This window comes from Trematomus bernacchii, unplaced genomic scaffold (genome assembly GCF_902827165.1).
Source record: "Trematomus bernacchii unplaced genomic scaffold, fTreBer1.1, whole genome shotgun sequence".
In the NCBI taxonomy this organism is placed as follows: domain Eukaryota; kingdom Metazoa; phylum Chordata; class Actinopteri; order Perciformes; family Nototheniidae; genus Trematomus; species Trematomus bernacchii.
The window spans coordinates 984,270-1,011,338 of NW_022987550.1; the positions used below are offsets into that span (position 1 = coordinate 984,270).

General features: G+C 39.4%; 2 protein-coding genes across 2 annotated transcripts; one reads left to right on the top strand and one right to left on the bottom strand.

Annotated features, from left to right (window-relative positions):
• Positions 1-1,679: 1,679 nt before the first annotated feature.
• Positions 1,680-5,178, top strand: LOC117477023 (cytochrome c oxidase subunit 7A2, mitochondrial-like; the record flags this gene model as incomplete). The annotated part of the gene is made up of 3 exons (XM_034123725.1): positions 1,680-1,832; positions 3,907-3,991; positions 4,977-5,178. Coding segments are annotated over 3 exons (297 nt in total), but the record flags the coding sequence as incomplete, so codon positions are not given.
• Positions 5,179-9,483: 4,305 nt separating this feature from the next.
• chp2 (calcineurin-like EF-hand protein 2) lies at positions 9,484-17,130 on the bottom strand. Its single transcript, XM_034123770.1, has 7 exons — positions 16,989-17,130; positions 14,622-14,694; positions 14,278-14,358; positions 12,330-12,433; positions 12,191-12,252; positions 11,018-11,140; positions 9,484-10,683 (listed from the first exon to the last, which is right to left on the bottom strand). The coding sequence occupies exons 1-7, from the start codon at positions 17,053-17,055 to the stop codon at positions 10,630-10,632; spliced, it is 564 nt and encodes a 187-aa protein (XP_033979661.1). The 5' UTR covers positions 17,056-17,130; the 3' UTR covers positions 9,484-10,629.
• Between the last annotated feature and the right edge of the window lie 9,939 nt (positions 17,131-27,069).

Below are 27,069 nucleotides of genomic sequence, written 5' to 3' on the forward strand. Positions count from 1 at the left end.
TCCTGCTGATGTTCAGGTGTATATCAGTATGTAGTGTCTCTACTTTAAAGAGTCCTCTCCTGCTGATGTTCAGGTGTATATCAGTATGTAGTGTCTCTACTTTAAAGAGTCCTCTCCTGCTGATGTTCAGGTGTATATCAGTATGTAGTGTCTCTACTTTAAAGAGTACATTCAGTACTGTGGACAATCCCCACAGGAGCAATTTGGGGTGAAGTGTCTCAGGGACACAACGACATGCTGACTGCAGTGGGACTCAAACTTGCTATCCCCTGATTCGAAGTCCAGCACACTATCCACTGAGCCACAGCCTCCCTAAAAGTTCCCTTATGCATGAAACCTCTTTTATACTTTGTGATTTGTGTATTTGTATCTCTTAATGGACTTAAAATCCCACTGGACATTTTACATTCATATTCTATTTCATATTGAATAATCCATTCTTGCACAGTAATATCCTGCATTAAATTTGTTACCGGAAATTTGTATTTCCACATGTATATATATATTTTTTGTAATCTTTTAACTTTTTAACTTTTTGATGCTATTTTATTTCTATTTCTGAAATATATTTGACTGTTTTATTTACTGTATGTGTCTTAGTTTATTTATGTACATTACCTTGTGTTTTCCATGCTGCTGCAACGCAAACATTTCCCAAATTGGGATCAATAATGTACCTATCTATCTATCCATCTATCTATCTATCTATCTAGATATCAGCGAGCGAGCGAGCCAGCCAGCGAGCGAGCGAGCGAGCCGAGCGAGCGAGCGAGCGAGCGAGGAGCGAGCGAGCGAGCGAGCGAGCGAGCGAGCGAGCGAGAGAGCGAGCGAGCGAGGAGCGAGCGAGCGAGCGAGCGAGCCAGCGAGCGAGCGAGCGAGCGAGCGAGCGCAGCACGAGCGAGCGAGAGAGCGAGCGACGAGCGAGCGAGCGAGCGAGCAGCGAGCGAGAGAGCGAGCGAGCGAGCGAGCGAGCGAGCGAGCCGAGCGAGCGAGCGAGCGAGCAGCGAGCGAGCGAGCGAGCGAGCGAGCCAGCCAGCGAGGAGCGAGCGAGCGAGCGAGCGAGCATCTATCTATCTATCTATCTATCCATCATCTATCTATCTATCTATCTATTTATCTATCTATCTATCTATCCATCTATCTATCTATCTATATATCTATCTATCTATCTATCTATCTATCTATCTATCTATCTATCTATCTATCTATCTATCTATCTATCTATCTATCTATCTATCTATCTATCTATCTATCTATCTTATTCGCTTGTTTGACATTTATTGACTTACTTACTTGCTCTGTTCCTTGCATGCTTACTTGCTTACTAGTTTACTTACACTCTTACTTACTTGCTTGCATGCTTACAGACTTATTTACTTAATTGCTTACTTTTACCTGACTTGTTTACTCCTTTGCTTGATACAGTACGTACTTGCTTGCATGCTTACTTTTTACCATAATCACCTGCTTGATACGTACTTGCTTGATACGTACTTGCTTGATACGTACTTGCTTGATACGTACTTGCTTGCATGCTTACTAACTTATTTACTCACTTCTTGCTTTCTTGCTTGCTTGCTTTCTTGCATACTTTCTTACTTACAGTAGGCTACATACAATTTGCCAAAATACTTTGCCAGATATTTCCTCAGAGTTTTGAGGATATTTAAACTCTTGTTCTTTTTAGCAGCATTTCATTGTGGCACTTTTCCAAACTAAGCTTGACATTATTATGCGTTTTGCAGAAAGTTCCAGTTCTGGCCCAGCGTGCCTTCAGCATTTCCGCCAGACAGCTGAAGAACAAAGTCCCCGACGCCCAGAAGATCTTCCAGGTAAAACAGGAGAGAACAGAAAAGTAATGTTGGGATTTATCACTGTGAGATGTTACACAGCAACACAGCAGCAATGAAAACACAAACAGGCTTAAAAATCTAAAGAACTCAGGTTTACTGATCTGTGTAATGCTTACTGGGGGGAAAACAACACCTCTTCTGAAGTAAAAGCTAATGTTGGGCTATAAAGAAACTACATTACGGTCACATGACTTCACCACCGTTAAGCTAAAGGTGGCTAATGTTGGGCTATGAAGAAACTACAGCATGGTCACATGACTTCACGTCACCACCAGTAAGCTAATTGGTGGCTAATGTTGGGCTATAAACAGGGGTGCACACAACTTTCTCAGTGAGGTACTCAGATGACTACCTGGAGTCAGTGTTTGGTACTCCAACTTCTGACGATTGTCAACGGGGGGGGGTGGGGGTGGCGTCAGTGGAGTTCAGCGCTTCGCGATTGTCAACGGGGGGGGGGGGGAGGGTGGAGTACAGCGCTTCGCGATTGTCAACGGGGGGGGGTGGAGTACAGCGCTTCGCGATTGTCAACGGGGGGGGGGTGGCGTCAGTGGAGTACAGCGCTTCGCGATTGTCAACGGGGGGGGGGGGTGGTAGTGGAGTACAGAGCTTCGTGACCGTGGAGCGTGTGAACGTTGGGATCAGCTGTTTTAGCGCAGGGCTGCTGTACAGACCGACGTTAACAGCAGCCCTGTCTGTGCACACGGAGACCGACTCTGTCGTCCGGTGAACTAACCGCCTTCTGGAAAAGCTTCACATTCACGTCGGTACGCAAATGCGCTTTGTGACGCGAGTGACGGTACGGTTTCTGATTGTTGCCGCGCATGCGTACCTGCGTACCAGTTATGTGCACCCCTGGCTATAAAGGAACTACAGCACGGTCACATGACTTCACGTCACCACCGCTAAGCTAAAGGTGGCTAATGTTGGGCTATAAAGGAACTACAGCACGGTCACATGACTTCACGTCACCACCGCTAAGCTAAAGGTGGCTAATGTTGGGCTATAAAGGAACTACAGCATGGTCACATGACTTCACGTCACCACCGCTAAGCTAAAGGTGGCTAATGTTGGGCTATAAAGGAACTACAGCACGGTCACATGACTTCACGTCACCACCGCTAAGCTAAAGGTGGCTAATGTTGGGCTATAAAGAAACTACAGCATGGTCACTGTTAGCAGATTTAGACTTATAGCTTTTGTCTATCTGCAGCAGAAAGGTGACTATTCTCACAGTTCAAGTTTAGCCATTCGTCTCAGCGTTATTTATTAGATGCACACAAGTCAAGAGAAATGAGAACTGACAAAGAAGGGGCGTGACTCCAACTGTCATATACCCCAGGTAGTGACATCACAATCATGTGCCACAGCGCTACCCAATGAACACAGTAGTAGTCACAGCTACTTATATAAACAATATGGTACACAGTAATACATGGAGTCATACATATCTCTGTATGCTATACCTCAACAGTCACATGACTTCACGTCACCACCGCTAAGCTAAAGGTGGCTAATGTTGGGCTATAAAGGAACTACAGCACGGTCACATGACTTCACCTCACCACCGCTAAGCTAAAGGCTTTTAAATGTGCTTTTTTATCAGTTTTATATCAGTGAATACAATGGCTCAATACAAATATTTGAATTACTCCTCATATGAGTCATGAAAATGCTGATTTGCTTTTTATTTTATTGAGTATATAAACTTGTATCTATTTATCTTTATTTAACTTCAATAACTGTGGGCTTTTGAATCTGTTTTATATCTTCAGTGAATGCACATGGATATACGTAATCTGCAGTTCTGCCATTTCTCTCAGATCTAAAATATATTTGTGGAGTTTGGCTGCGATTATTTCACTTCAACATCCAACAAAAATACACTGAAACAATTAGAGGTCCGAACAAAAACACATGGTTCAACCTACGAAAAAGAAATATGGCAATCAAATTCCTCTGAGAAAACAGCCCCATGACTCACAGGCACTATTGATTGATAATGTGTTAGGTGATATCTTTTTATGCAAACACTTATTATGTTTTTTCTCTCCAGGAGGACAATGGTTTGCCAGTTCACATAAAGGGGGGAGTCGGAGACGTCCTGATGTACAGAGCCACCATGGCGCTAACTATCGGAGGTAAAATGCAGACTTTCTGTTGGGAAAATACTGAATGTACTCTTCAATATCAGAGTAGCACATGATCAGAGAGGGCAAAAGTACACACATCCTTTACTCAAGTAGAAGTACAGATACTCGTGTTTTAAGTACTGACTAAACTTCTTTACTCAAGTAAAAGTAAAGAGGGCTTTGAAATGTACTTCAGTAAAAAGTACCCATAACTATCAGCTGTTTTAAAGAGTACCTGACCTCCCTTTATATTAATAGAACAATAATGTCATTGTTAGCTAATGAATGTTTCCATGCTGAACAACGGCAACATGACAACGTTTTCATTGGTCCCTCTTCTTTAGAGAAGACCAGGAAATGATGGATACACGGATCGTGTTCAAATCAATAGGCAATGACTCTAAATAATAATGATCACGCCACCAAACACACATTCAAACTAAAGGAACCAGCCTGTTTGGGAAATGTAAGAAGTAAAAGTAAAAAGTTGTCAGAAAAATAAGTAGTTGTTGGAAAAATCCTGTATGTCCTCTTCCAATCTGAGAGTAACGTGATAACAAAGGTACCCCAACTGTAGCTGTGTACATGACAGGATGTATGATTACCTAGAAGAGCATCAGGACTGTTTGAGGCATATGATAGCTATGTGATTAACATGATGATTCAGCCTCTATGGAGATAGACATATGACAAGCATGATCATTTCTGACGTGGAGCTAATCTGAAGTAAACATTGAATACTGCTTTCTATTCCTCCATCTTGTGACTGTGTAACTCCCTCTCTTGGATATCAGCATGTGAAGGACACTGTTCAGGAACTAGTTGATGCTCTGTATGTGATGACTACTTCCATTCTGGAGAGGATCACAAATACATGGATCCTGAGATTGAAGATCAAGCCGGGGACCAGTGATATGTTTCTAACACTTTCCAAAACCAAAAACCAAAACAATTGTTTAATAATAAAACATCTTTGTGATTTATGTTTTTTTAGGTACCTTTTACTCTATATACTGGCTGGTCTACTGTGCCTTTCCTCACAGTAAAGCGTGATGAAGAAAATGGCTCCGTTTATCGCCTGGAGAACAACGCTCGGCTCCGTCTAATGTTTGTTGTGTGTAATCATATGTAATTGTCTCCCAGGTTGTTCTGCTTTAATTGGGCAACGAATAAACAATGGAAATAAATTAAACATTTTTCTTTTGTCTCTCTGTGGATTCTAATAGGTTGATATCAGTATGTAGTGTCTCTACTTTAAAGAGTCCTCTCCTGCTGATGTTCAGGTGTATATCAGTATGTAGTGTCTCTACTTTAAAGAGTCCTCTCCTGCTGATGTTCAGGTGTATATCAGTATGTAGTGTCTCTACTTTAAAGAGTCCTCTCCTGCTGATGTTCAGGTGTATATCAGGATGTAGTGTCTCTACTTTAAAGAGTCCTCTTCTGCTGATGTTCAGGTGTATATCAGTATGTAGTGTCTCTACTTTAAAGAGTCCTCTCCTGCTGATGTTCAGGTGTATATCAGGATGTAGTGTCTCTACTTTAAAGAGTCCTCTTCTGCTGATGTTCAGGTGTATATCAGTATGTAGTGTCTCTACTTTAAAGAGTCCTCTCCTGCTGATGTTCAGGTGTATATCAGTATGTAGTGTCTCTACTTTAAAGAGTCCTCTCCTGCTGATGTTCAGGTGTATATCAGTATGTAGTGTCTCTACTTTAAAGAGTCCTCTCCTGCTGATGTTCAGGTGTATATCAGTATGTAGTGTCTCTACTTTAAAGAGTCCTCTCCTGCTGATGTTCAGGTGTATATCAGTATGTAGTGTCTCTACTTTAAAGAGTCCTCTCCTGCTGATGTTCAGGTGTATATAAGTATGTAGTGTATCTACTTTAAAGAGTACTCTCCTGCTGATGTTCAGGTGTATATCAGTATGTAGTGTCTCTACTTTAAAGAGTCCTCTCCTGCTGATGTTCAGGTGTATATCAGTATGTAGTGTCTCTACTTTAAAGAGTCCTCTCCTGCTGATGTTCAGGTGTATATCAGTATGTAGTGTCTCTATGTTAAAGAGTCCTCTCCTGCTGATGTTCAGGTGTATATCAGTATGTAGTGTCTCTACTTTAAAGAGTCCTCTCCTGCTGATGTTCAGGTGTATATCAGGATGTAGTGTCTCTACTTTAAAGAGTCCTCTTCTGCTGATGTTCAGGTGTATATCAGTATGTAGTGTCTCTACTTTAAAGAGTCCTCTCCTGCTGATGTTCAGGTGTATATCAGTATGTAGTGTCTCTAATTTAAAGAGTCCTCTCCTACTGATGTTCAGGTGTATATCAGTATGTAGTGTCTCTACTTTAAAGAGTCCTCTCCTGCTGATGTTCAGGTGTATATCAGTATGTAGTGTCTCTACTTTAATAAGATTTCAAACAGCAAGGATTGAAAGTACTATAAGATAAATAAATCAAAAACATACAACAGTTCCTTCATTGAGAATCTTAATGGTAAAATACAAAACAAAGTTGTTGTTTTTAATGAGGCGTCATGAATTGTTTCCATATGCACAATTAAACTTCCCGGAGAAAGAGGAAGAGGACATGACTGCATGAGATGAAGACATCTTGATAAGATATGAACATTTGAAACATCTTGAACTTCAAACCTCAAAGAGCAGGAATGAGAACAAACACAAGAGAAGACAAAGACCACGACCGATGTGGCTCCAAAGGAAATCCAAATATTCTTCAAATAAAATAATAAATTGAGAGAACTTAGGAGGACTTAGTAGGAGTATGTGATGACAGCTGAATGGTTTTGACCTTTTTCAGAAGAAGAGGATATTTGCATTAGCAATAGCTCCCCCTGGTGGTCTGTACAGGAAAGACACCATTCTCGACTGTAATGATTATCAGATTCAAGATTTTTCAAGATCCAAGGCTTTTATTGTCATTCGTACACAGCTACAGTGTAGATATGTGGATGCAAATCTGAGGTCAAAGGCTCCTCCAACAGTGCAACACAATAAAACTGATAAAATAGTTTAAGTAAATACAATAAAATAGAATAGAAGTAGTGCCATAAGAGTCTATATTAGGGGTGGGACAATTATTTTTTCCATGGGGCCACATGAGAAACTGAAAATATTGTGGAGGGCCAGGCCAAAAGGCTGAACTCAATTCTGCATAATATTAATTGTATTTCTTTATAAAAAGCAGTAAATAGCATTGTTTTGACAAGCTGGTAAGAGTATATGTTATAGTTAAGCAATGAAAAAGTGAGGTTGCCTTACAAAAAAATGTCATTTATTAAATCAAATTTCCCAAAACAATGGTAAACAAAATGAACGTTTTTCACCATTTGTGACTCATATTAGTGAACATTTTCAGTCACATTCACTCAAACACATTTTGAGTTTCATTTACTGTTGGAAAGAGGTTCTTAGCATTCTAAAGACATCACAATATTGTCTTTGTACTCCAAATATTAAGCAAGATACATCATATTGAACTGTCACTAAACATCACTGAACTGTGATTTTGAGAAAAAGGCTTCCAAAGAAAGTGTCCCAGTTCACTGCTAGTTGGTGCCTTTACATGCCAACATTTGTAGGCTAACCACCTCATTTGGTGTTTTTAAGTTCTCTTTTCTTGTTCAGTGAGAGAAATCTAGTCTCTGCTGGGCTTTAACGAGTGCATCAAGGTCAGGTTGAATGTCTGAGGTGGAGATGCGAAGCACAGCTGACAGATGATCATCAGTGAGAGAGGATCTATTCCTGGATTTCGTAAACTTCATAATTGAAAATGTTTGTTCACATATGTAGGTCGAGCCAAAGAGAACCAACATCTTCTGAGCATGTCTCCTCATGTTTGGAAAGTTCTCCTCCTTGAGAGAAGAGTAGAAATCCAGCAGAGATCCTGACTTAAAGTGTTCTGCCAGTACTGCATCCGACTGCAGGTCGATGAGTTCCAGCTGAACATCACTGGGTGCATTATCCACACTGCAGGTAAAGGGAGAGGAAATCAGGTGCATTTCATCCTCGATTTTTCTGAGATCTTCAAATCGCCTTGAAAACTCACCATGCAATGCTCCCAACATGGATGAGTACCTGCGGAGGTGATCAGCTGATGGTGTGACTTCTTTCAGGGTTTGCATGTGAGTGAGATTGTTGCTCTCCAGTTGGCTTGAAAGAAACTGCATCTTTGTCATGAAAGCCTTCACCAGGCTGTGCATTTCATGAACAAAAAGGCCCTTGCCTTGCAGTTTGGTATTCAGTTCATTCATCAGTGCAGTCACATCAACAGCAAATGCAAAATCTGCCATCCAGTCCTCATCTGAGAGCTCTGGGAAGTCTTTGCCTTTCTTCTCACAAAACTCTCGAATCTCTGCTTTCAGGTCCCAAACTCTTTTTAGCACTTTGCCCAGGCTGAGCCATCTGATAGCTGTGTGGTAGCCGATGTCACGATGCTCAGTCTCATGCTCCTCCAAAAGTGCGATAAACTGTCTGTGGTTCAAAGCTGATGAAGTTTACTATTTTAGTAACAACATCAATAACATGGTTAATTTTTAGCACTGACTTGCACAACACATGTTGTTGGTGTATAATACAATGCAAAAATACCAGTTTCTGATCCGCGTCGATTTCAGTCACTTTATCTTGCATACGTTTCAAAAGTCCGACATTTTTTCCGGTAAGATTTGGACAACCATCCGTTCTGACACCTGCCAGTCTGTCCCATTTCAGTCCCAGCGTGTCCATGCACTCGTTTACCTCCGTGAACAGATCGCTCCCTGTCGTCGTCCCTTTCATCGACCGCATTGCTGCCAGCTCCTCCGTAATCTTGAAGTCCGGTGTTATCCCGCGGACGAATACGAGTAACTGGGCTGTGTCGCGGACATCACAGCTCTCGTCCAAAGCCAAGGAGAAAAAGTCGTAACTTGCCACTTCACGTTGCAGCTGAAGCTCCAGATTCCCCGCAATGTCCTCGATCCTTCTAGTCACGGTTCGCCTGGACAGCGGGACTTGCTCAAATGCGGCTTTTTTTTCAGGGCATATTAGTGCTGCAGAGTCCACCAAGCACTCTTTGACAAACTCCCCCTCCGAGAACGGCTTACTGTTTTTAGCGATTTTGTGGGATATCACAAAGCTGGTCATGGTTGCTGCATCACTGGATGTGTGAAGCTTGGTAAAAAAGCCTTGCTGCTTTTGCAGCTTAGCTAGCAAAGCTTCCGATGTCCGCGCCCTTTCAGCGTCAGTCAAGTTTTTATATTTCTCCGCGTGTTTCGTCTCGTAATGCCGACTCACATTGTACTCCTTAAACACGGCGATCTGCTCCCCGCAAACTAAACACACGGTTTTACCGCCACACTTATTGTTATTACTTCCTTATTTTAATTGTATAACGTCAGACTTGTGTTGCCGTCAGTTAGGAAGAGCTTAGGGGCTCAGAATACTGAAATCTGTATTGTTTCATCGATTTTTCCTTCTAATTGTATTTATAAACCACACAACTCAACAAGAAGACACAATTATCCTTGTTTTTATTTATTTGTTTGATTGTATAATATCGGACTTTTTTGCTGTCCGTCAAGAATCGCCCTTACTTCTTTTCTGGTGCCACCATCAGGTCAGAATGTTATATTTTGATAAACAGATATAATGGAGATGGAAATTGATTGTATAATAGCACAATCCCCCAACCCTACTCTTTTAAATAGGGAGCCTATACAATGTGTCACTGAGTACAAGTATCTTGGGGTCGTGCTTGACCACAAGCTCAGATGGGATGTATGGTCTCATTTCATTTAATTTCAAACCTTTATTTAACCAGATTGGTCCCTTGAGATCATAGATCTCTTTTTCAAGGGAGACCTGCAAAAAAGTTAATGCTCTGAGAAAGTTAATGCTACGTCTCAACAAAGAATGTTCTTTGTACGTAAATTATTGTCTTTTAATGTCGGCAACAGAATGGTTAAGATGTTTTATCATGCTTTTATTGAAAGTGTGCTCTCCTTCGGCATCTTATGCTGGTTCGGCAACGCCCCTGAGGCACAGACAAAGTCAGTCAGGAGGGCCGTAACATTGTCCAGTAAATTGTCAGGAATCTCATTTTCTATAGAAAGCTTATACAAGGACAGCGTTTTTAAAATGGCACACAATATTGTGAGTGACCTGAGGCACCCACTTGCCTCTTAATTTGAACTGTTGCCATCCGGGCGGAGATATCGTGCCCCTCTGTTTAATTAAAAATAACAGATCTACGCTGGCTTTCGTCCCACAAGCCATCAAACTCCTTAATCAATGAAGGCTAGGACGCACTGTTTACCCAGCTGGCCTGGCACTGTCCCCCCCTCTCTCGTAAATGAGGACCTAGGTGCCTTGTCATGTCTGCCGATATCAGTTTCTTTTTTATGTCTGTTCTTTTTAATCTGTGTCTATGTTGTTGTCTTTGACGTATGTTTTATCTTTTTAAATGCCTTGTGATGTGCTGCAACCCATTTCCCCCTCGGGGACAAATACTACTAACACTACTAATGGTTTACAACTTTGAGTTTCTGTACATGAGGGTCATCTCCATCTTCTCCTCTCTCAGTTTTTAGAGACAAAACAAGCAGTAGACCATCTTCTTTTAAATGCAAATCAGGAAAATCTGTAAATAGCAGCTCGTCTTCATCTCAGGGAGCAAATGCTCATCTTCTGTTCGATGTTTACTTTCTCCAGTGACTGAAAACACAATACAAATATTACATGAAGATGGTTTTCTACCTAAGAATGCTAAGATATTTAGGTTTAATAATTACATTTAGACTTTAGTATCATGCTTTTCCCCCCAAACAAACTATTGTTTTACTACACTGCATGAGGTTATTAACTATTTAACAAGTTTATTCAGAAAACACAATTTCTTTAACCTTTTTTCAGAAAACGTTACATCTGCATTATCTTTTTTTAACATATCGGAACCTCAAACTAAATTTCTGAAAGTGACACCACTGCTTTTGTTTAAATTAACATTCCCAATTGTCTATTTTGTCGCCCTTTTTGTCGACGCTCTCACCTTTTTGAACTCGTCGAAGGAGATAGCGTCGTCTTGGTCGAGGTCCGCCTCCTGGATGGCTCGTTCAGCGATGCTCTGCAGCTGCTCCTCCGTCACCTGCGTCCCCAGCATCGAGCGCAGAACCTGACATTAAGAGTGAGAATCTGATTTTTAATAATAATAATAATATCTGAAAATACTTAACTCCATAGCAGTTCAAATCCTTAGTTTAATCCCAACTTTTGGACTATCTTGAAAGCTTAATTATCGCAAAACGTTTTTGAGGTGTTCCACAGGGCTCTAACCTGGGGCCTTTTATTTTCTTGATTAACATAATATTTTGATACATTTTTGTGCAGATGATACCATGTTTTATCTTGATGAAATATAAGTAAATATTTAGATTGCATGCCTTTGAGGAAAGTGTGCAGTGTTATCCTTGTCAGGTGTATTAAACCACATTTAAAGGGGAATTTTGTGAAAAATATTGGACATTTAAAATTTGATGGACATAGATGGAGAAGTTTTTGCCACTAAGGGAATGCTTTAAAGGACGTTAAGGGTTGGAAGTCTTGTAAGTTACTCCATCTTAATGAGGACCAAACTGAAATAATGATATTGAAAAATACTCTACTGTGTGCTTGTGTATAATACACAAAGGATACAATACTTTGCAGATGATACACTATTTTATCTTCCTGTCATTTCTGTTAAAACCAGTAATTTGGTTGCCCCTAAGGGAAAGAGGTTAAATGTTGGATGTCTTTTAACTTCCTCCCTTGTCACATTTATTCAACAACATTCAGGGTGACGTTGTGTTAAATACTGAACACTTACAGAAGAGAAGTGAAATGTGCTGCAGGATTAACTTCTATTACTTTTTCTATGTGCATCATATTTATTTATTTTATTTGGATGAGTTACTATGCAGATGATACACTCTGTTATCTTCCTGTCATTCATAGTGATAGCAGTAGTTTGTTTGCCCCTGAGGGATAGTTTTAAAAGACGTTAAGTGCTGGATATCTCTATTGTAATCCAGCAAAAACTTTGTGCCTTTTTTTTGCATTGCATGGTAATGCAGAAAGGTGCTTGAAACCCATTGATCTGAAAGATATGTCCTATTGTGAGTGGCAGCATTTACATTTCCTTTTTTAATCTTTATGCAGAGACACAGAGATGAGTTTAACAGACCTGAAGAAGCTCTTCTCTGGAAATCTTTCCATCGCTGTCTTGGTCATACAACTGGAAAGCAACTGAACACACAGACAGGTCTCAGTGGATAAGAAGTTTGCAGATACAAATAGAGAATTAAAGAACTAAGTGGACTCACATCTGAGTTTCCTGATCCTGCTGTAGTCTCTGGCTCTGTTGGTTTCTGTCGGACGGAAATTAGCAAGAACTCGAACGAAGGAGGGAAAGTCCACCGTTTCCATTCTGCACAGAGAGAGAGAGAGAGAGAGAGAGAGAGAGAGAGAGAGAGAGAGAGAGAGACGTTTCCAGTTAAACCTGATTAACAAAAACAAGATGCAACATACGGATCCAAACCATCGTAACTCCATTTATGTTACAGTTTTTTATTTAACGTATTTAATGTGAATTTCTCCATTTGTTTTCTCTTGTTTACCTGATTCTACTCAGATGTACTTTCCCTATTATGCTTTTTGTGGTTTACCCTTTCCTGTAGCGTGTTATTTAGTGTTTGTGTATGTAAATCCAAAGCCTATCCCAAAGTTTACCCCCCGCCTGAAACGCTTCCATTGGACTCCTTTGCTTACTTCCGTAACATATGAAACATGTGCTTCTATTGGCTAAAATAAAGAGCTATTTGAACATTAAAGCATAGAGACATGTCCCAGTAGAGACAGTACATACTGATATACACCTGAACATCAGCAGGAGAGGACTCTTTAAAGTAGAGACAGTACATACTGATATACACCTGAACATCAGCAGGAGAGGACTCTTTAAAGTAGAGACACTACATACTGATATACACCTGAACATCAGCAGGAGAGGACTCTTTAAAGTAGAGACAGTACATACTGATATACACCTGAACATCAGCAGGAGAGGACTCTTTAAAGTAGAGACACTACATACTGATATACACCTGAACATCAGCAGGAGAGGACTCTTTAAAGTAGAGACACTACATACTGATATACACCTGTACATCAGCAGGAGAGAGGACTCTTTAAAGTAGAGACACTACATACTGATATACACCTGAACATCAGCAGGAGAGGACTCTTTAAAGTAGAGACACTACATACTGATATACACCTGAACATCAGCAGGAGAGGACTCTTTAAAGTAGAGACACTACATACTGATATACACCTGAACATCAGCAGGAGAGGACTCTTTAAAGTAGAGACACTACATACTGATATACACCTGAACATCAGCAGGAGAGGACTCTTTAAAGTAGAGACACTACATACTGATATACACCTGAACATCAGCAGGAGAGGACTCTTTAAAGTAGAGACACTACATACTGATATACACCTGAACATCAGCAGGAGAGGACTCTTTAAAGTAGAGACACTACATACTGATATACACCTGAACATCAGCAGGAGAGGACTCTTTAAAGGGGACCTATCATGCAAAATGCACTTGTGTACGTCTTTTCTATATGAATATGTGTCCCCGGTGTTCCAGGGAACTCACCAAGTGTCAGTAAACACAACCCTCTCTATTTTCCTCCATACCCAAATCTCTAAAAAAGGGGCTGCAACGGATCTGATAAAAACTGATCCAGATTTGAACACTGTCCTGACGTCAGGACGGTGGCGCTACGGCTATTGGGCCAACTCCACCAATCAGGAGGAGACAGCCACGGACATTGCCGTTCGAAAGCGCTGGAGACGCTGTAGTACATATGCCAGGCCAGTAGATGGTGCTGTTCTCACATAATCTGCCCTTGCTAAAACAGAGCACATTTTTTTCAAATTGAGTGAAATGAGGCATGGCTAAAATGCATGATCTGTTTGGTATTTTGAAAAAAAAAAAGTATAAATATGCCTTATATAGGTATGGTCCTACACTATATTATTCAAATATAGCATGATAGGTCCACTTTAAAGTAGAGACAAAGCTGAAACCAAGGAACAGCAAAAAACGTTACAAAATAGAAAACACTGCTGTATGTTTTGCAACTTGCTCAGTTTCTATGTAAAGTGTAGGTGATGAAGTTAAGAGTCTAAAATAGCATTTTTGTTAATAATTTTCATGTTAGTTATCTGATTGAGTCCAGTAGAAAGCATCTGCACCCCGGCCTGAAGAAGGCGCTGATGATTCTGTCTCCGATGGGATTCATGGCCAACTCTCGAAGTGCTCCGAAATCCTCAGGCCTGAAACACAGAGGAAGAGGAAATATGGGAAATATATGTCACAAAGTCACCACTGAAATAATACAAAACTGATGATTAAAAATAGTTCAGATCACTTCAGTGGAATAAACACATGGGAAGACTTCTCACTATTACCAACAACAGTTTTATGGGGTTTTCATTAAGTTTAAAATGCAGCATTTTGAAAGAAACTTCAGATTTTTCTTCATTTTGTGTTTAGAAACCATTAAAAAGATGTGTGGAAACAATATTACCAGACTGACCTGAGCTCTCCTCTCTCGTCTCTGTCCAGAAACTCAAACCTCTCGTACAGATTCAGGATGTGAGCAGCAGAAACTGAAACACACACACACACACACACACACACACACACACACACACACACACACACACACACACACACACACACACACACACACACACACACACACACACACACACACACACGTTTGATTTATTAATACAAAATGTATAACCAATAATCAGAGATGGAACAAGTACTCAGATCTTGTTCTTGAGTAAAAGTAGAAGTACTCAGATCTTGTACTTGAGTAAAAGTAGAAGTACTCAGATCTTGTACTTGAGTAAAAGTAGAAGTACCAGAGTGTAGGAATACTCTGTTTCAGTAAAAGTCCTGCGTTCAAAATGTTCCTCAAGTAAAAGTAGAAAAGTATTCTCATCAAAATATAGTTAAAGTAGCGACAGTAAAAGTAGTGATTGTGCAGATTGGTCCATTTCAGAATAATATATATGATATGTTTTATAATGATTGATCATGAAAGTGTTCTCAAAGCTGGTAAAGGTGCAGCTAGTTTGAATGACTTTGTATACTGCAGGGTAGCTTGTGGATTTACTCCAGGTGGAACTAAAGTCTGATTTAACACTTGATTACATTTCACATCATTCATCCACATCTGTGAAGTAACTAAAGGTATTAAATACATGTAGTGGAGTAGAAGTACACAGTAGCATAACATAGAAATACTCAAGTAAAGTACAAGTACCTCAAAATTGTAGTTGAGTACAGTACTTTAATACATCTACTTAGTTACTTTTCCCCACTACCAATAATGTATTTAAAACCAGAAAATAAATCCCACAAAAACAGACATAAAACCAACAAAGTGTGTGTGACAGGACTGACCCTCGATTAGGATCAAGATCAGGAATTTAAAGGAAAATGAAGAATATAACACTTTAATTTGACTTTCAACACTTACAAAGACACACAGCTGCAGCTACAAAGCATGTGTTTATTATAGTTCAGAACAACCTGCAGAGTGTGTGTCAGTGTGTACACACACACACACACACACACACACACACACACACACACACACACACACACACACACACACACACACACACACACACACACACTGAGATAAAACTGTGTGTGCTGCTATCAGAGAGCACAGACTGCAGATAAAGCACACACACACACACACACACACACACACACTCACACACACACACACTCACACACACACACACACACACACACACACACACACACACACACACACACACACACACACACACACACACACACACACTGAGATAAAACTGTGTGTGCTGCTATCAGAGAGCACAGACTGCAGATAAAGCACACACACACACACACACACACACTCACACACACACACACACACACACACACACACACACACACACACACACACACACACACCCACACCCCCACACACACATGCACACGCACACACACACGCACACGCACACACACACACACACACACACACACACACACACACACACACACACACACACACACACACAGAGTAATAGAAAGGGCATTTAAAGGCAAAACAAAGTCAGCTAAAATGTATTTTTCCTCTTTCTTTTTGTGTGTTTTCACGTCTTAAATCATATTAAAAGTCATCTTTAATCACATGTGCCGATGCTAAAGTGTCAGCAGCTTTATAAAAGTATAAATACTGACAGTTTGAGTTATTAAAGGAGATGTAATGTCGGAGGAAACTGTCTCTCTGTGTGTGTGCTGAGGTTTCATGTGCTGTTACTGCCCTTTAGACTGCTGGCTCACAATGGGTTAAATGTGATGGTGAACACATTATCAAATACATCATTACTTCAGTTGTTTCTTTAATAATAATAATAATAATAATAATAATAATAATAATAATAATAAAGCTTTATTTATATAGCACTTTTCATACAACACATGCAGCTCAAAGTGCTTTACTAAAGGACACATGACACGTTAAAAATAAAGAACAAGAAATTCCCTTCTTTAAAGGTACATGCAGCAAAATATAACATTTGATCAGGTTAATCGACACACGAGGTGAAAGGTATGATAATACAAATAAAAATAAAATCAATAATGGTTTCTCTCTGACGGATAAGACAACTGAGTCGATGCAACAATATAAAATATAAAACCCCATAAAACAAAGTGAACATGTACTGTACTGTAGGTACAACTGAACATTTTAAAGTGGGGGGTTGCTAATAAAAAGCTAATCTAAAAAGCTGTGTCTTTATCTGTCATTTAGTTCTTTAGTCTTTTTCTTCTCCTTCACAAACTGCTCCTTGTCTTATATTTTGCACACATAAAGAAGCCCCCTGAAAGCAGAACGAGGAGAACTCACAGCCCGTTTCCTGCATCAGCCGCTCAGCGTTCGGGATGTTTTCCATGCTGGAGCTGCTGGAGCCCATCCTGCTGCCGGAAATACACTTTAGTTCAGTTTAAAGTGTCCTGAAGTCTTCTGGCTGCGATCAGACTGACTTTATCTGTGTGTCTGCAGCCCCTCAGATCACAGTTATGATTGATATGTGGCTCAGCCAATCAGGACTCAACTAGCAGGCACTGGCTAATGACCAATGAGAGGCCGAGGCCTGTTTCAAAAACAGACTAAATGTTAAATATATGTTATATATGAGTAAAAGTAGAAGTACTCAGATCTTGTACTTGAGTAAAAGTAGAAGTACTCAGATCTTGTACTTGAGTAAAAGTAGAAGTACTCAGATCTTGTTCTTGAGTAAAAGTAGAAGTACTCAGATCTTGTACTTGAGTAAAAGTAGAAGTACTCAGATCTTGTACTTGAGTAAAAGTAGAAGTACTCAGATCTTGTACTTGAGTAAAAGTAGAAGTACTCAGATCTTGTACTTGAGTAAAAGTAGAAGTACTCAGATCTTGTACTTGAGTAAAGTAGAAGTACTCAGATCTTGTTCTTGAGTAAAAGTAGAAGTACTCAGATCTTGTACTTGAGTAAAAGTAGAAGTAATTGTACTTGAGTAAAAGTAGAAGACACTTCAATAGTGACAAATATGTGTGGTTCTGGGGCAATTAACAATGATCTTTGACCCCCATGTGACCCCCACCAAAGAAGAGTTTATAATGATAATACAGTTTTAGGAAGCGTTGAGGTTAACAAGAAAGCATTTTGTTTTTCATAATGTAATTTTATACATTTTTAACTACTCAACAGACGAATTCTGTTCCAAAAAACCCCACCAATGATGGTATTTTGGGTCTTTTTGTCCACTATGACTTTATACAAAACTAAAAACGTAAAAATGTTGAACACTGTCTCTGTCTCAAAATGGTCCTTCATTGACTGTGTTCTACTGGATTTACAACGTGTCACATGTTCTGAATGGACCAATCAGAACTTTATTTAGCCTCCGTGTTGTTTATGGTTGAATGTGGGCCGCGACCATTTTTTAGATTCTGAAGTGGGCCCTGAGTTGAAAAAGGTTGGGAACCGCTGAGGTAGATAATAATGCACACTTATACTCGTTTAGCACACCAGATGGAGCCACTTCCACACAAACACACTCCTTCCAAGGTCCTCACAAGTATTGAAAACAGGCAGGTGTGTGTATTTGAACTTTGATCTGTGAGATCACAATGAAAACACGTTGGTTTCACTTCAAGTTAACGTCATGCACTGTAAATAAGTTATGGCGCGTTTCCACTACAGCGCGGAGCACGGTTTAAGAGGGCTGTGATGTCAGCGGCCCGTCTTTGGTTGCGTTTCCACTTGGCCTAGTACCGGCTAGCGGGTCCTAATTCACAGTTTTTCTGGCCTCATAAAATCGCGGGTCTAGGGCCAGAGACAACGAGGCTGAGTCGGGCTGAGTATGCTAAACTAGAGAGAGCATCGCTGGCAAGGGGGCTACAACTACAACAAGATGAACATATTTGACCGTGATTTAATTGTAATACACGTTTCAAAATGATGCCGAAGTAACAACATACTGATACCGGTTAGTAAAAACCATGAATTAATGCTTTGACAAGTCTGCAGACAGAAGGCAGGCGAAAAACCTTTTAAAATGCGTGTTTTCTAAATGGAGATTGGCTAAGCTAACGCAGTATATGCTCCGACCGTCCACACTCACAACAACGGCCTATACAGACATAAATAAAGCAGCGACTGTATTCTCCATGACACAGGCAGTCTGTGGTTTGTACTTGTTTAACTGTTGTCTAGTTTCTGAACAGATATGAGGAGCTGTGAGCTCTGAGTGCTAACAGCTAACGGCTGATGTTGTTTTTCTGGGGTTCTCATTGAAGATGACGTCACGGCTCCGCCTACACTGCGTTACTATAGATACTACCCCAGTTCCTAAACTGTAATGGAAATGCGCCATAAAGTGAGCCAGTCCTAACGAGGCCCAGCCATACCGAGCGGGGCCGAGCGAGGCCGTGTAGTGGAAACGCGCCAGTCCGGCACACTTTGTTCTGACCCCTTATTGAGCAATGTAAACAACACGTAACACTGAAGATAAGATCAAAGATTCAGTAGACGCTCAAATCTTAATAATCTAAGATTTATTTATTTTTTCAAATGACTATTTAGTTGAAGAACGAACCTTCAGGGTCAGACTTAAATGTCCTTTTATCATTTGTTTCTTTTGTAGCTTGTCGTGAAGCTTTTTGTAAAGCCTTTAAATTGTGGTGATGTTTTATAAATGAGAATGCTTTAGTGTTCACTTGTTTCAATAGGATGCTTGATAAAACAAGTTATAACTCGACCCTAACCCTAACCCTAAATGCAGTAATAAACTCCAAACACATCCTTATATCAGTTTACAATTACTATGTCAAATTAGTCAATGTAAAGTAAATAGTTGGAAATAAAAAAATGTGACTTTTTGGCTTTTGAATGAATCTTTAACTGAGTTTGTTCTGTGTTTGTTTTGGTTGTATCAATAATAGTGATGCTCAGAGGTGGAAGAAGTACTCTGATCTTGTACTTGAGTAAAAGTAGAAGTACTCAGATCTTGTAGTAAAAGTAGAAGTACTCTGATCTTGTGCTTGAGTAAAAGTAGAAGTACTCAGATCTTGTAGTAAAAGTAGAAGTACTCTGATCTTGTACTTGAGTAAAAGTAGAAGTACTCAGATCTTGTGCTTGAGTAAAAGTAGAAGTACTCAGATCTTGTAGTAAAAGTAAAAGTACTCTGATCTTGTAGTAAAAGTAGAAGTACTCTGATCTTGTACTTGAGTAAAAGTAGAAGTACTCAGATCTTGTGCTTGAGTAAAAGTAGAAGTACTCTGATCTTGTACTTGAGTAAAAGTAGAAGTACTCAGATCTTGTGCTTGAGTAAAAGTAGAAGTACTCAGATCTTGTGCTTGAGTAAAAGTAGAAGTACTCAGATATTGTACTTGAGTAAAAGTAGAAGTACTCAGATCTTGTACTTGATTAAAAGTAGAAGTACTCAGATCTTGTACCTGAGTAAAAGTAGAAGTACTCAGATCTTGTACTTGAGTAAAAGTAGAAGTACTCAGATCTTGTACTTGAGTAAAAGTAGAAGTACTCAGATCTTGTAGTAAAAGTAGAAGTACTCTGATCTTGTACTTGAGTAAAAGTAGAAGTACTCAGATCTTGTGCTTGAGTAAAAGTAGAAGTACTCTGATCTTGTACTTGAGTAAAAGTAGAAGTACTCAGATCTTGTAGTAAAAGTAGAAGTACTCTGATCTTGTACTTGAGTAAAAGTAGAAGTACTCAGATCTTGTAGTAAAAGTAGAAGTACTCTGATCTTGTACTTGAGTAAAAGTAGAAGTACTCAGATCTTGTGCTTGAGTAAAAGTAGAAGTACTCTGATCTTGTACTTGAGTAAAAGTAGAAGTACTCAGATCTTGTGCTTGAGTAAAAGTAGAAGTACTCAGATCTTGTGCTTGAGTAAAAGTAGAAGTACTCAGATATTGTACTTGAGTAAAAGTAGAAGTACTCAAATCTTGTACTTGATTAAAAGTAGAAGTACTCAGATCTTGTACCTGAGTAAAAGTAGAAGTACTCAGATCTTGTACTTGAGTAAAAGTAGAAGTACTCAGATCTTGTACTTGAGTAAAAGTAGAAGTACTCAGATCTTGTACTTGAGTAAAAGTAGAAGTACTCAGATCTTGTACTTGAGTAAAAGTAGAAGTACTCAGATCTTGTAGTAAAAGTAGAAGTACTCTGATCTTGTACTTGAGTAAAAGTAGAAGTACTCAGATCTTGTAGTAAAAGTAGAAGTACTCTGATCTTGTACTTGAGTAAAAGTAGAAGTACTCAGATCTTGTAGTAAAAGTAGAAGTACTCTGATCTTGTACTTGAGTAAAAGTAGAAGTACTCAGATCTTGTGCTTGAGTAAAAGTAGAAGTACTCTGATCTTGTACTTGAGTAAAAGTAGAAGTACTCAGATCTTGTGGCTTGAGTAAAAGTAGAAGTACTCTGATCTTGTAGCTTGAGTAAAAGTAGAAGTACTCAGATCTTGTACTTGAGTAAAAGTAGAAGTACTCAGATCTTGTAGCTTGAGTAAAAGTAGAAGTACTCAGATCTTGTTGAGTAAAAGTAGAAGTACTCTAGATTCTTGTACTTGAGTAAAGTAGAAGTACTCAGATCTTGTGCTTGAGTAAAAGTAGAAGTACTCTGATCTTGTACTTGAGTAAAAGTAGAAGTACTCAGATCCTTGTAGTAAAAGTAGAAGTACTCTGATCTTGTACTTGAGTAAAAGTAGAAGTACTCAGATCTTGTAGTAAAAGTAGAAGTACTCTGATCTTGTACTTGAGTAAAAGTAGAAGTACTCAGATCTTGTAGTAAAAGTAGAAGTACTCTGATCTTGTACTTGAGTAAAAGTAGAAGTACTCAGATCTTGTAGTAAAAGTAGAAGTACTCTGATCTTGTACTTGAGTAAAAGTAGAAGTACTCAGATCTTGTACTTGAGTAAAAGTAGAAGTACTCAGATATTGTACTTGAGTAAAAGTAGAAGTACTCAGATCTTGTACTTGAGTAAAAGTAGAAGTACTCAGATCTTGTACCTGAGTAAAAGTAGAAGTACTCAGATTTTGTACTTGAGTAAAAGTAGAAGTACTCAGATCTTGTACTTGAGTAAAAGTAGAAGTACTCAGATCTTGTACTTGAGTAAAAGTAGAAGTACTCAGATCTTGTACTTGAGTAAAAGTAGAAGTACTCAGATCTTGTAGTAAAAGTAGAAGTACTCTGATCTTGTACTTGAGTAAAAGTAGAAGTACTCAGATCTTGTAGTAAAAGTAGAAGTACTCTGATCTTGTACTTGAGTAAAAGTAGAAGTACTCAGATCTTGTGCTTGAGTAAAAGTAGAAGTACTCTGATCTTGTACTTGAGTAAAAGTAGAAGTACTCAGATCTTGTGCTTGAGTAAAAGTAGAAGTACTCAGATCTTGTGCTTGAGTAAAAGTAGAAGTACTCAGATATTGTACTTGAGTAAAAGTAGAAGTACTCAGATCTTGTACTTGAGTAAAAGTAGAAGTACTCAGATCTTGTAGTAAAAGTAGAAGTACTCTGATCTTGTACTTGAGTAAAAGTAGAAGTACTCAGATCTTGTGCTTGAGTAAAAGTAGAAGTACTCTGATCTTGTACTTGAGTAAAAGTAGAAGTACTCAGATCTTGTAGTAAAAGTAGAAGTACTCTGATCTTGTACTTGAGTAAAAGTAGAAGTACTCAGATCTTGTAGTAAAAGTAGAAGTACTCTGATCTTGTACTTGAGTAAAAGTAGAAGTACTCAGATCTTGTAGTAAAAGTAGAAGTACTCTGATCTTGTACTTGAGTAAAAGTAGAAGTACTCAGATCTTGTAGTAAAAGTAGAAGTACTCTGATCTTGTACTTGAGTAAAAGTAGAAGTACTCAGATCTTGTACTTGAGTAAAAGTAGAAGTACTCAGATATTGTACTTGAGTAAAAGTAGAAGTACTCAGATCTTGTACTTGAGTAAAAGTAGAAGTACTCAGATCTTGTACCTGAGTAAAAGTAGAAGTACTCAGATTTTGTACTTGAGTAAAAGTAGAAGTACTCAGATCTTGTACTTGAGTAAAAGTAGAAGTACTCAGATCTTGTACTTGAGTAAAAGTAGAAGTACTCAGATCTTGTACTTGAGTAAAAGTAGAAGTACTCAGATCTTGTAGTAAAAGTAGAAGTACTCTGATCTTGTACTTGAGTAAAAGTAGAAGTACTCAGATCTTGTAGTAAAAGTAGAAGTACTCTGATCTTGTACTTGAGTAAAAGTAGAAGTGCTCAGATCTTGTAGTAAAAGTAGAAGTACTCTGATCTTGTACTTGAGTAAAAGTAGAAGTACTCAGATCTTGTAGTAAAAGTAGAAGTACTCTGATCTTGTACTTGAGTAAAAGTAGAAGTACTCAGATCTTGTACTTGAGTAAAAGTAGAAGTACTCAGATATTGTACTTGAGTAAAAGTAGAAGTACTCAGATCTTGTACTTGAGTAAAAGTAGAAGTACTCAGATCTTGTACTTGAGTAAAAGTAGAAGTACTCAGATCTTGTTCTTGAGTAAAAGTAGAAGTACTCAGATATTGTACATGAGTAAAAGTCGAAGTACTCAGATCTTGTACTTGAGTAAAAGTAGAAGTACTCAGATCTTGTACTTGAGTAAAAGTAAAAGTACTCAGATCTTATACTTGAGTAAAAGTAGAAGTACTCAGATCTTATACTTAGTGAAAGTAGAAGTACTCAGATCTTGTACTTAGTGAAAGTAGAAGTACTCAGATCTTGTACTTAGTAAAAGTAGAAGTACTCAGGTCTTGTACTTGAGTAAAAGTAGAAGTACCAGAGTGTAGGAATATTCTGTTTCAGTAAAAGTCCTGCATTCAAAATGTTCCTCAAGTAAAAGTAGAAAAGTATTCTCATCAAAATATAGTGAAAGTAGCGACAGTAAAAGTAGTCATTGTGCAGATTGGTCCATTTCAGAATAATATATATGATATGTTTTATAATGATTGATCATTAAAGTGTTCTCAAAGCTGGTAAAGGTGCAGCTAGTTTGAATGACTTTGTATACTGCAGGGTAGCTTGTGGATTTACTCCAGGTGGAACTAAAGTCTGATTTAACACTTGGTTATATTTCACATCATTCACCCAGATCTGTGAAGTAACTAAAGGTATTAAGTACATGTAGTGGAGTAGAAGTACACCATGTACCTCTGAACTGTAGTGGAGTAGAAGTACACAGTAGCATTACATGTAAAAAAAAAGTACCTCAAAAAGTACCGTACTTGAGTAAAAGTATAGTTACTTTACTCCTCTGGTGGCGCTGGTATTGTCAGCAGTGATTTAGGAGTTTATAAAAGCTATTATAAGTTGTAGTTGTAATCAGTAGTAGCTTCTCTCTCTGGACTTTGACCCAGTTTCATTTCAGTCCAACAGTTTGCAGAGCGTTGAGTTGGCAGGAAGTCAAAAAGAGTTTACATTCCTGACGCGATTCATCCGTCTGTTTATCTGAATAAAGATCTGCAGGAAGATGACCATCTGCTTCTTTTCTCTCGATCACATACTGCACGTCAGTATTTAACGTACTGAGGGCTGTCACTCCTAATCTGCTTCATTTGGGTCAAAGTATTACAAGAAACCGCACTGTAACATTTATTTATAGTTTCTACATTTCCTTCCCTTTTTGATGCGGTTACACACTCAACACTCGTCTGATTTAACTCATTCTCACTCGACGGATTTAATATTTGAGCCTGTGAGATATTTTTCATAAAGTATTTGAAGCAAACGCAGTGTTTCAAACCTACTGATTGTTTGCTCTGGTCGTAATCAGTGGTGTGACTGGTTGTTTACCAATAGAACAGAATGCATCATTAGAGGAAACAGAAAGTGAAAATGTGAAGATGCTAATGAACCGCTAACAAGTAAAGATCACACAGCTTTTAAATTGTATTGGATATGGGATATGTAACAATTGTAAATATGCAGTAGTGTTTGGAGTCAAATATTCTGTGTTCTGTATCTACCAAAAGTTCAAAACCTGACTTGTTAGGCCTCAAATCAGTGGGCAGAACATCTGAAATGCAGTCCTTATACCCATACGATTATTTTTGAGGGGACTTCCCCCCCTTTATATAGCTTTTTGATAGTCTCTGCAACAACTCAAAGCGCTTTTTCGTATAAAGGTCAGCACATTCAAGGTGCATCTGCTCAGAAAGCTTTGGGGTTGTTTAAGGACATGTTTCCATGTTACCTGCAGGGACTGGGACTCTTACAGCCGTCCTTCTGATTGGTGGACGACCATTTACCATGTGACCATCCCTTTTTAAAGGTCCCCTATTATACTGTTTGTCATTAATATATCACAGGTCTCAGATATATCCAGAGCCTGTCTCTGATTGGCTGAAACACCAAACAGATCATTGCAGCATCCCATAATCCCCTCTGTTTCAGCCCTGTTTCCAAAGTGCTGATTCTCTGTCTGTCACTTTAGATGAAAATAAGGAGCCCCTCCCCACGCCCCTCTGAGAGAGATTTGGTTATAAAGAACACTTTAGGTGCTTTCACACCGGAGTACTTTTCCCAACTAGGCCGATAGTTATTGGGATTTTGCGTTCACACCAAAACGATCTGGAACTAGTCCCTAGTTTCGCGCGAACCTTTTCGCCCCCAGATAGTTCCTGCTAGAGAGGTGGTACTTTCCTGGGGAGGAAAAGGTTCGTGGGTGTGTCGGCCACACTAACCATTTCTGATTGGCTGGGCGAATTACAAACCACGCCCCGTAAAACTCAGAAAAGTTTTGTGAAGCCGCCATTTTATTTGCTCGCATTAGCATTATTAGCATTAGCATTAGCCCAGCGCACCAATGGAGAGAGAATAACTTATGGCAACACAAGAAAACATGGGAGCGGTGGAGATGAGGAGGTGTCAGCGTTCTGGCGATTTACTCGGAAGGCTTCAGTAGAAGCTGCTGGGAGTCCCAGCAGCTTCTACTGAAGCCAGTCCCCAACTCCGGGGACTTCCGGCCGGGGACTTCGGGTGGCAGTATACGCCGTGAAGTTGTTTGCGGCCTGCCAGTAAACCCAAAGCAGAAGAAGAAGAAGTGACGTCAGCGGCTTCATTTGCGTAATCTTCCCTCAGGGACTTATTCCGGTGTGAACGCGATCTACTAGGACAGCTACAGGGACTAAAGAGTTTCGGGGGGAACTAAGTACCGCAAAGTACTTGGTGTGAAAGCGGCCAATGGTGCTCTAGGAGGAGATTCAGGTGATAAGGTGGGGGGGGGGGGTTACCTTGGTTGCTGATTGGCTAATGGTTACACAAGCCCAATAATCGTTATGACATCATAAAGTGGCCGAAATCTGATCAGCTCATTTTCAGACAGGCTTTTATAGAAATGGATCAAAAAGAGAGAGAATCTTTGTTCCTGAAACCTTCAGAGTCTCTTTACACAGAGGGGACACATGTTGATGTAGAAGAGACATGAAGAAGAGGGGACACATGTTAATGTAGAAGAGACATGAAGAAGAGGGGACACATGTTGATGTAGAAGAGACATGAAGAAGAGGGGACACATGTTGATGTAGAAGAGACATGAAGAAGAGGGGACACATGTTGATGTAGAAGAGACATGAAGAAGAGGGGACACATGTTGATGAGGGGACACATGTTGATGTAGAAGAGACATGAAGAAGAGGGGACACATGCTGATGTAGAAGAGACATGATGAAGAAGAGGGACACATGTTGATGTAGAAGAGACATGAGAAGAGGGACACATGTTGATGTAGAAGAGACATGAAGAAGAGGGGACACATGTTGATGTAGAAGAGACATGAAGAAGAGGGGACACATGTTGATGTAGAAGAGACATGAAGAAGAGGGGACACATGTTGATGTAGAAGAGACATGAAGAAGAGGGGACACATGTTGATGTAGAAGAGACATGAAGAAGAGGAATTTGCATAATAGGTGACCTTTAATACTAAATTGTTTCTTAAAAATACTTATTTTTTATTATCCTTATATATTTCCTTTTTTTCTTTGCAACTTCTTTTTTTAGATTGTTCCCACCACCAGAAACCAAAAACAACTTCCTTGTATGTGTAAACGTACCTGGCAATAAACTTGAATCTGATTCTGATTCATTTAGCCACAAAGAAAGGCAAACAAAACTGACATCTTTAGAAAAGTTTGGTCTGATTACGAACTTGAGCATCTGTTAGATTCCACACCACATGGTATGACCTACAATAAGAGATACATCTACACTTTCTTCTTCTCTTCAACGCCATATTAGCTGTAAGGAGGGGCGGTGAGTGGAATCAGACTCTTCTCCTTCGTCCAAACTTTACTGGGAAAACGTTTCTCCTTCAGAGTTCAACCTCTTTATCACTTAACCAGTATTCAAAACACGTTTGGCATCTTTGTATTTCAACGGTTTCGTTTTGTGTAATCTGAAGTGTTTGTCATTCAATCTCAACTAAT

What these genes read in the sequence shown, in the direction of transcription:
- chp2 (XM_034123770.1), bottom strand. Translation starts at nt 17,055, where the DNA reads ATGGGCTCCAGCAGCTCCAGCATGGAAAACATCCCGAACGCTGAGCGG. An exon ending in AGCGCCTTCTTCAGGCCGGG is followed by an intron (nt 12,434 to 14,277) that starts GTGCAGATGCTT and finishes CTCTCTGTGCAG; the next exon opens with AATGGAAACGGTGGACTTTC. An exon ending in CAGGATCAGGAAACTCAGAT is followed by an intron (nt 12,253 to 12,329) that starts GTGAGTCCACTT and finishes CTGTGTGTTCAG; the next exon opens with TTGCTTTCCAGTTGTATGAC.